The 9,588-nt window shown below is 31.5% G+C and overlaps 2 protein-coding genes across 2 annotated transcripts; one reads left to right on the top strand and one right to left on the bottom strand.

The window, feature by feature from the left end:
* Positions 1-1,373: 1,373 nt before the first annotated feature.
* LOC119673195 lies at positions 1,374-2,134 on the top strand. Its single transcript, XM_038084431.1, has 3 exons — positions 1,374-1,643; positions 1,716-1,844; positions 1,904-2,134. Exons 1-3 carry the CDS (start codon positions 1,431-1,433, stop codon positions 2,090-2,092), a joined length of 531 nt encoding a protein of 176 aa, XP_037940359.1. The 5' UTR covers positions 1,374-1,430; the 3' UTR covers positions 2,093-2,134.
* A 3,628-nt stretch (positions 2,135-5,762) lies between these two features.
* LOC119684475 (amelogenin-like) lies at positions 5,763-6,189 on the bottom strand. Its single transcript, XM_038098523.1, has 2 exons — positions 6,109-6,189; positions 5,763-6,052 (listed from the first exon to the last, which is right to left on the bottom strand). The coding sequence occupies exons 1-2, from the start codon at positions 6,134-6,136 to the stop codon at positions 5,763-5,765; spliced, it is 318 nt and encodes a 105-aa protein (XP_037954451.1). The 5' UTR covers positions 6,137-6,189.
* Between the last annotated feature and the right edge of the window lie 3,399 nt (positions 6,190-9,588).

The raw sequence follows: 9,588 nt of genomic DNA, 5'->3' as shown, positions 1-9,588 counted from the left end.
CATCTCTGACATAGAAATTTCCGGAACGGAATCAAGCGAACCAGGCCTGGCTATAAAGTTTACTCACAGCAACCTCATTCTAAACCGCACATAATTTTTTTTAGTAATAATAATAATACAATGATACGGAAGTAGGGGACCAATTATAAGCACAAAATAGTATTTATGATCAGCATAAAAACTGCTCCAAACCGCAAAGCAGATACTGCAATAATAAATCTAAGTTGTCAAAGCATATACCAGCAGAATGATTTACACTGATACAAATATACCTGAGAATATAACTAATACCAGCCCAAAACTTACTAACTTAGTTAGGCATTATTGACGTGAGTCGTCTATGGCCACGCCGTGTACTCTCCATTCATCGATAGCTCATACAGCTCATAGTTACATTTTATTCGAAAATCGTTGCCTAAGAATTTTTCTGTCCAATACTAATAACGCTTTCTCATCATCGATTACAAATGTGCTCTTAACTTCTAGACCATACAGCAGAACAGTCTTGATAGGAGGCTTGTAGAGTGTAATTTTTGTTTGTTGAAAGAGGACTTTATTTCTCATTTACCTACTTAGCCCGAAGTAACATCTGTTGGGAAAAATGATTCTTCGTTGGATCTCTAGGCTTTCATCATTTTTGGTGTTTACGCTGGTTTTGAGATAAACAAAGTTTTTCACAACTTCGAACTTATAACTGTCAACAGGACGTGGGTCCTCAGACACTCAGGAGATTTGTTTGTTTACAGAAAGTACTTTGTTTTGTTAACCAAAAGACCCATTTGCTTCGTTTGTAATTCTAAGTTGGAAAATGCTGCACTGACACTCACGCGATGATATGAATATTATTGACATACGCCACAAATATTACGATTTTGTAGAACATTATGCCAGTACGGTTATAATCTACTGCTCAGATGATCATTTCCAACATTAGATTAAAGTAGTCACACGACACCCTTTCTGAAACCTCGTTTGGTATCGCACGGCTCGGAGAGGTTCTTCCCGATTTTAACGGAGCTAGTAATGCTGCTCAACGTCATTTTACTTAGCCGTATAAATTTTGCTGGTATACTAAATTCAGATAAAGCGGCACAGAGCAATGCTCAAAATTCAAAACATAACCCAAAACTAAATGCTAAATCCAGCCAAAATTCTTGAGTGTTTAAAGCCAACAAGGTTAGAGAAGATTTATTGGATTACTTTATACTAATAGAGAGATGTACAATAAATCTTCTGTATTTATTTACCTCTGTATTGAAATTATAAAATATTTCATCAAAGTAGTCCAATATTTTGGACTTATGGATTGAATTGTCGAATAAATGCAATGAATTTTTATTTATATAAATTTTCTTTTGTTTTGTAATGTTCAACTCATCAAATTTTAGTTTTGTATATATCTAACATACAGATAGATTTGGTGTTTAATTATGTTTGGACAACACATTTGCAACATCTTGGAATACCGCCCGTACTTGCAATTCCGTTTATGCAGAAAATACCACATCGAAAATTTGGGTTTAATGACTAATTTTTACAAGCAAACTTTAGGAGAAAATTCCCACGCCTCCATTTTGGATATTTTAAAGTATTTGAAGGTAGCAATCTATTTATATTCCTTGTTTGCGTCTATGTTGTCATTAGTAAGTATCTTTACTTTACTTTACTTTACTTTGAAATGTCCCTATAACAACAAGAAATGTCTTTATGTTTAGATAGTTTACATGAGAAGATTCGAAGACTTACTCACACATCGATACAGGAGTGTCTATACTTGGGGTCAGTATAGGAAGGCTTTTAGTGTTTCTGTTCTTTATATGCTGGTTTTTTACAGAACCGTAGAAGTTAGTAGAAAATTTAATGTTTAATATCTTCGATATTGATTTTTTTTTAATTCGTTTAGTTTGATAATTGGTTCATTGATCTAATCGGAATAGCAGTTATGGCATTTGAAATTTTTTTTCTCTTTATTAAAAAACTAAGTGGGCAGTCTGTTAGAAAGGACACGTGGAAAGTTTGCAAAAATATATTTATTAACATTCTTATGGAACTTGTATATAAGGCATTTTTTAATTTTTTCGAGTCTACCTAAACACATATTCAACTGGACCTCACTGAAACGTGCCTTTAAATATCAAGTAAGTAAGTGGTGTTTGACAACACATTGTTTTATTTGTCAGATATACAATGACATAATCTTATAATATAATGTATATATATATGATATAATATAATACAATGTTATTTATACATGTGTATATATTTATATATACATATATATATCAGTGACATATACAAAGAAGAAGGACAGATTAAGGGATAGATCCTCCATTAACAATATAATCTACAGCCAACATGGTGCAAACACACTAGTTTAGGTTAGGTATGATATGTATATACATTATAAAAAATAATTTCGAAGTAATTATCATTGAAATATCAGTAATATTTTAATCATTGATTGCTGTTTTGAAGATTGCCTTCCTGTTGGAATGTACTACTCCTATAGTATTATGATAAAATTTCATTTAGTCCGTAACATGTCGTGGCCAATTAGAAACTTTGTTATCCTTAATTTGCAACTGAATTGCAATTCTACTGAAGCAGTTAAGTACTGTTAATTCACAGAATTTTATATTTTTAATTAAAATAAATGTGTTGAAAACTTTTCATATGTTTGTATTAACAATACGAAAACTTTAATTATTTTATAGATTTTTTTCAGAATGAAAGTCCTCCTATCATATAATCAGCACAACCAGTTAAAAGGATTGTCTAAAATATTGCTTAGTAATTCTTGCACATGTAAAATGAACTATACGTGTAATAATCTAATAAAAAAATTTACTTATATAGATATAATATAGAAATCTACTTCATAAGAGTAATAAAAATTGAGTTTTTAATGTGATCTATGAGCAAGTTTACTAAGAGAAAATATGAACGTGATCATAGCAACGGCTTTGATTTATTTTTGTTTATCTATTCTTATAATAGCCAAAAGCATTAAACATTAACTTTTGTATAATGAGTAATTCCGATATATGTAGTAGCTATTAAATATATAGATATTTCCCATAATATGAGAGACCTGACCATTGCTTTCGTTATGTTAATACTGGCAAAAGTAAATACAAATGCGCTATGACAGTTTTTAGTTATAAAAAACAAACCTGTCTGCTAGGTCTACTATTTTTCAAACGAACATTGTTTGTATCAAGATATGCGATTCGCTGAACTTTCTTAAATGTCTTAAAGGAGTGTAAATGAATATGTATTCAGACTCTCAAGCTGCAATACCCAGTTAATTTGTCTAACCCAGGCGCCATTTTTCAGGACAACAAGTTGATAACAAAACTTACTTCATAGAACACATTAGCCATTTTAAATATTAGCCGTAGGAACTTAGCGCAGCAATACAGTGAACTGCTAACTAATTGAATAGTGAACCAAACCTAATGGAATAGAAGACATTTCGGCATTTGAAATTAAATCCAAAATATTAGCTATAAATGACAACTTATCATCAAACGCGAATAACAACTCCCAGCCTATTAAACTTTTCCTGGTCCAGATGTAAACTGCACAGTCACGGATAATGTGTCTAATGGTTTCATCCGCTTCAAAGCAGACTGTACATATTGTTACCTGAAATGGATCTATCTAGGTTATCAAACTGCTTTCTATATCTAGCAAGGAAAAAGACTTTTAGTTACCCGCCTCAGCGTAATGACATGCAATATTGTTAAATCACTTTAAAGTTACTTAAACCGTAATAGTCCATTAACTTCAAGTTCTACTAGCACAACTGCCGCTTTCTGCTTATAAGCCCATCTTGCCGATTTCTGCTCTTCCTATATAAACTAGTGTAAGAGTTAGTTATTAATTAGAAATGTCTCGACAAAATATATAATAGTATTCGTTAAGCCTACATTCACTACATATACAGTGAAATTCCTCATAACGGACAGTTCTTTTAACCGGACAGTTTCAATAGCCGGACAAATTTTGTGGACATAGCAATTTCATTATTTCTTTCATACAAATATCATTTCAATAACCGAACGCTCTAATAACAGGATGCGGATACTACATTTTAAACCTATTTGTTTAAAAAAATATCTCATAAACGGACAAAATTCAAAAAAAATTACCGAAGTTTTTTAAAAATATGCAGTTTCTCATAATACAAATTCTATTTGCATTTACGTAAAAAATTATTTATTTTAGTGACCAATAATTAACTTTGTAGGTATGATTTATAATTACTTCGATTAAAATAGCCCAAAAAATCGGGTTTTTCTTACGCACAATTTTTCAAACATGGTTAGAGATATAGAGCTGCTTTTAGTTATAGCTAAAGCATCCCACCCTCTACCATTTAAACATATGCTTATCACGGAACAGCCAGTGAATTGGAAATCTAATAAAAAAGCATGGATGACTCGAGAAGTAATAAACGAATGGTTGTAGCAGTTCAATGAGAAAATAGAATCGGAAAATTCTTTTTTTTTTTTTGGACAATTCAGCATGTCATCCAAGGGAATTAAACTAAACTAATATAAATATTGTTTTTTTTTCTGCAAACACAACGGCAGCAAGCCAACCACTTGATCAAGGGGCAATCCAAAATTCTAAAAATTTTTATAGGAACTTAATTCTAAAACACTTGTTACGTGAAATTGATACCACAAAGTTAGCTTCAGAGCTGTCTAAATCTATTATGTTATAATGTGTTTGAAGCTGTTTCTTTTCTCAAAGCATCTTGGGATAAAATAGAAACAACAACAATCCAAAATTGTTCCGTAAAGCAGGATTTTCAATTGATAAAAGTCTTAGCGATTTTGATGCTGAAGATAATATTCCGATCGCAATCTATGCTAAATTTCACGAAGGACTAGATTAGGCAAACGACTTCGACAGTTTTCTTCAAATAGACAGAAATGTTTAATTTTTTTATACTCCCTTCCATAAGCGGACATCTCCCATAACCGGACAAAAACACTGCGATGGTGAATGTCCGGTTACGAGAAGTTACGTTGTATAAAAATTTTTCAGCAAAGAAAGGAATTGGGTGTCTTCCTTTCAAATTAAAATAGAAATACAATCATAAAATATATATATTTTAGTTAAATAACTTCACACTAAAAACCGATCTTGTTGTTACAGATATCGATTTACATAGTTCTATAATATTTCTTGATGAGTTTATTATATTGATTGCCCGTAAAATATTCTTCATATACCGGAAATGAAAATAATTTGTCGCACTCGAGATTCAGTTGTTCATTATGCGTATTAAGTGATTTTAAATAAATAAAATATTATAAACTGCTTTACAGAAATAACAAAGAACATTACTTAGAGAGATAGATAGTTAAAAAACACGGATGTAAGCATCCATTTTGAAGCACAGCGAACAATCACAAGAAATGTGATTACATTTCCTCTTACAGGAAGTGAATACAATCTTTCATCTCAAATAAACCTATTTTAGACAGATGGTAACGCATGTTGTGATGTTATCTCACGCATCTCATCATCGAGTTTATGAAAAGTGTTTAGTAAAAAATCATGCAACTCATGACCGAGTTCAGATCTGCTTTACTGGGGAAATGTTTAGTAAAAATTTTTCACTTTTTGTAATTCAGAAACTTAAAAGCACTCACAATATAATTTACAACAGTTAAGTGAATATTTATTCGTTTATGTATTAACAATGCAAATGATTTAAACTTTTTAATGAAGTTACATATTGTAACTTAAGCACTTGGACGATTTGAAATAAAGGCTAACCATTCGGATACAATTTTCGAGAGCAAAGGATTTGGTAGTATTGGTGCTGTGGGGGGTTCTACTTCAACAGGTTCTGCTTCCACGGGTTCAACTGGTTCCACAGGTTCTGTTTCAACGGGTTCAGCCGGAGCGGCCGGTTTAGTTGGTTCAGCCGGAGCAGCTGGTTCAGTTGGTTTTACCTTCTCGGCTGGCTTAACAACAGCTGCAGAAGCGGGTACTGCAGAGCACATAAAAGCCACAGCCATCAAAGCTAGGACTAAAATTTATAATTATTTATTTAGAAAAACATTTAAATAAAATCTCACAACTCACAAGGCAAAATTAAACCGCGTGCAAACATTTTGAGTATTTTAGTAATTCTTAAACGATTTTTATGAATGAAAAGTAAGCGTAACACGCACTTTTAGCTTTAATGCTCTTCCGCTCGATAGTTCGCTTTTTATACAAACTCAAAAGTTTTAGTTTTTACCGCAGACCAGCATCACAAGATCTTGTGGTAGTGACATTATCTGCGATATCAAAATATCCGCAAAATAAATTATTTATTTTGCTAATCAGAAATACAGCAAATATTTTTAAATATAACTACTAACATTTTTTAAAAATAAATTAAAAAAGATAAAATATTAAATTATTATTTCATTATTCATAGCGCAAACAAACCCAAATATTCTAAGAAATGAGACCCGAATTTGGTGAATCTAAAGTCTGTGCCAAAATCAGTTCCATGAGAACACGTAGAAGAGTTCATGGAGTTCAAAATTATTTGCTTTAGATTGGATTAAATATGCCAGTCAGCAGATATGACAACTGCAAATATTTTCCGAAATGAAATGTAAACTGCAAGTTTTCGTTATAAATTAAAATTCTTTTTATTATTCAGTTCAGTACTGCAAGCAATATTTTAGCTTAAGTTCACCTAAATCATCTTTTGAGTAACTTTAAAAAATAATTACGAGATGTTTTCCAGCAGAGTAAAAATACTAGTTTTCTGTAAGTAATTTATTAACATTTCCTTAAAATTATTTAATTTTTCCACATTATCTTTTGTTAGTTTTGATTTGTGCAGTTTGTGCTGTTGCAGCACTTCCTTCACCACAAACCGAAGAGCTCCCTCCGCCTCAGCCTTCTCCAGAATCGTCTACTACTGCACCCGTTGTACCTGATTCAACCAGGAGATCCCTTTTGTCACAGGATAGTTCAAGACTTTTGGATGTCTTTCTAGCTAAGATTATAGAATCTTTATTGCAACAATTCCCCTAAATATTTTTAATCAAAAAGTGGATATAAAGAATCAAAAACAGAATGTATGCAAAAAAATTTTAAAAACAAAATAAAGTAGAAGTAAAAAAATTTACTTCTATTTAGTTACTTTTTTCAATCAATCATTGTGAGTTTTAAGTGCTGATTTATACGTTTAAATTGTTGAAAAAATATCGAAAATAAAAAAGGACTTTGTAGCTTTGTGGATTAATCAATGTTTATTCCATCAAAAAGTAATTAATATGAAAGATTATCGGTTCGCATCTTGAGGTGTAATACTCTTGGTTTTTGAGTGATTACTCCCGTCATATGTTATGAAATAACCTTTATAAAACGTCTGTTAGGTCTACGACACAGACCAACTTGTAAATGATGCCCTAATAATACTCACTACTCTCACTTTGGTTTCAGTATTCAGAAAGATGGTAGAACTAAACGGGTTAAAAAAAACATCTGAAAAACTATAGCAATTTTCTATAACTGTTATATGATAAATGTATAAAATCCTTTAAACGTCGCGGTATTGCATACATATTAAATATTAAAATTTGTTTCTAATAAACAATACATTATTTAACAACTTAACAGAAAACCATATATAAATTCTTCCAACCATTATATTACAATGAAATCGTTATATAATAACCTGTACTATCTCACACATTGGCAATGAAATCCTGTATAGATGAAAATTCTTGTCAGAACACAAAACTCACCTGGTACAAAATTCGGTAAGACCAGTCGGCTAATTCAGCTAAAGCAAAATAAACTCAATACCAAGGTATCGGTGGTAGTAGGCTAGGGTAATAAGAAAATATACAACAAGACTCGTTCTCTAACCACTTGTGTCAACGTTATTGATTAGCAAAAAAAAAAAAGGAAACGATACTTTACTGAATGTATCAGTGCCCATCATTGGCTACAAGAAGATTCAAAATCTTTCGGGCACTTTTTTTAACAGACATGAGAAAAGGATATAGTTGTTATCCTTTAAAATAAAGAACATAACTAAATTTAACGACTCATCAGGTTGTTTCGTTTTTACTTCAATAGGGGAGTCATGCTTTCTGAAACAGAGATGTACTACATGCCTTCAACCTCTACTATAAGGTGGTTCTTCAGTTTTGGTGTACAAATGATGTTTCATGCAAAGTATTACAATGGGCCACTATATGTACACAAAGAAGCTTTTTGTTTACAAGACTGCCTCTTAAACTTAACCTAACCTAACACTTTTAAAGAATTCTTTATATAATAAGTTAATTCTTACAACAAAAATTTTAAAATTCGAAATATTAAAGCATTTTATTTACCATATCTTTAAGAAAATATACATTGCAAGAGATTGATAAAAAAAAATATTTATTTGGTTATAACAGATTATTATTGACGTTGGAGTCCCTAGGCGACTAACAACTAGTTCATTAACTACACACAACTCATCGCTGACTTTAATTTAATACTCTAATTTAATACTGACTTAAATACTGACGTTCTGATCATCTGTCTTAAGCACATTAAACTCAATTTCTATTTTTGAGAGGATTTTTCAAGTTACGATGGTACATTAGGACGAATGACATCCTCAGAAACCTCAACATTAATCCGATTAAAAAATACATAAAGGATAGAGCCCTGAAATTATTTGCGAAAGCTGACAGACTTACCAACACCGCGTTATCGAATCTCAGAATGGTTACAGGCTCCTCGGGAAGGTATGCAGATCTAAGGTCAATTATTGCTTAGTCTGATGAAGTGATAAACATTAATGCAGTCAAGGCGTAAAAAGGGGTTTTGAAGATACCTCGAGTTAGTAAAGTGCTCAAGTGCACTAGCTCAAATAGCTTCAACATAATATACTCAATAATAGAAATCGTGTAAAATATTGACTATCCTACAGCTTTGACTAAAACACTGACGTTTTGATTATCATTATGAACTAAGCCAACGAAGTTGGCTCATTCCAAAGATTTTTTGTCAGTTAGTTTATAATTCGTTGATATAGTGCTATGATTTGTAAATTTACTACTCTTTGTCATAATTAAATTATAGAAATATTTCGAAAAAAATCATAGTAGTCATATTTTGATATATATTAATAAGTATAAATACAGAACTTTTTTTTATAAAATTTGAAAATAGTTACTCAAAATTCAAAATTTTATCCTTAAACTTTTTGGAAACATTTTTACATTCGAATTAAAAAATTTTTACGTAATTTCAAAATAATGGCACAATATAAATTTTTGTGCGCTAGCAAAGTACTTTGTGGTTCTATAATACGGACAGCAGCTATAGCAGAAGCCAGCAAAATTCCGGTAAATCAGTTACAAAGATCATATGTCACCAAGCCACTGTCTTTATCACAAGTAGTAGGACTAAGGCAAAAGCATGACACTGGTAATATCGCACAAAGAATGGACGATGTTCATAGTAAGAAATTGTCTGACCCCAAGACAACAGTTGGAAAAACAGTAGCAGAGTGTGCGGAAGATAAGCGGTTGAAAAATACGTCAGCGCCTAGTGATT

Source organism: Teleopsis dalmanni, chromosome 1, assembly GCF_002237135.1.
Source record: "Teleopsis dalmanni isolate 2A chromosome 1, ASM223713v2, whole genome shotgun sequence".
Taxonomy (NCBI): domain Eukaryota; kingdom Metazoa; phylum Arthropoda; class Insecta; order Diptera; family Diopsidae; genus Teleopsis; species Teleopsis dalmanni.
Note: the sequence above shows the minus strand (reverse complement) of the source record. Positions and strands in the feature narration are given on the sequence as shown.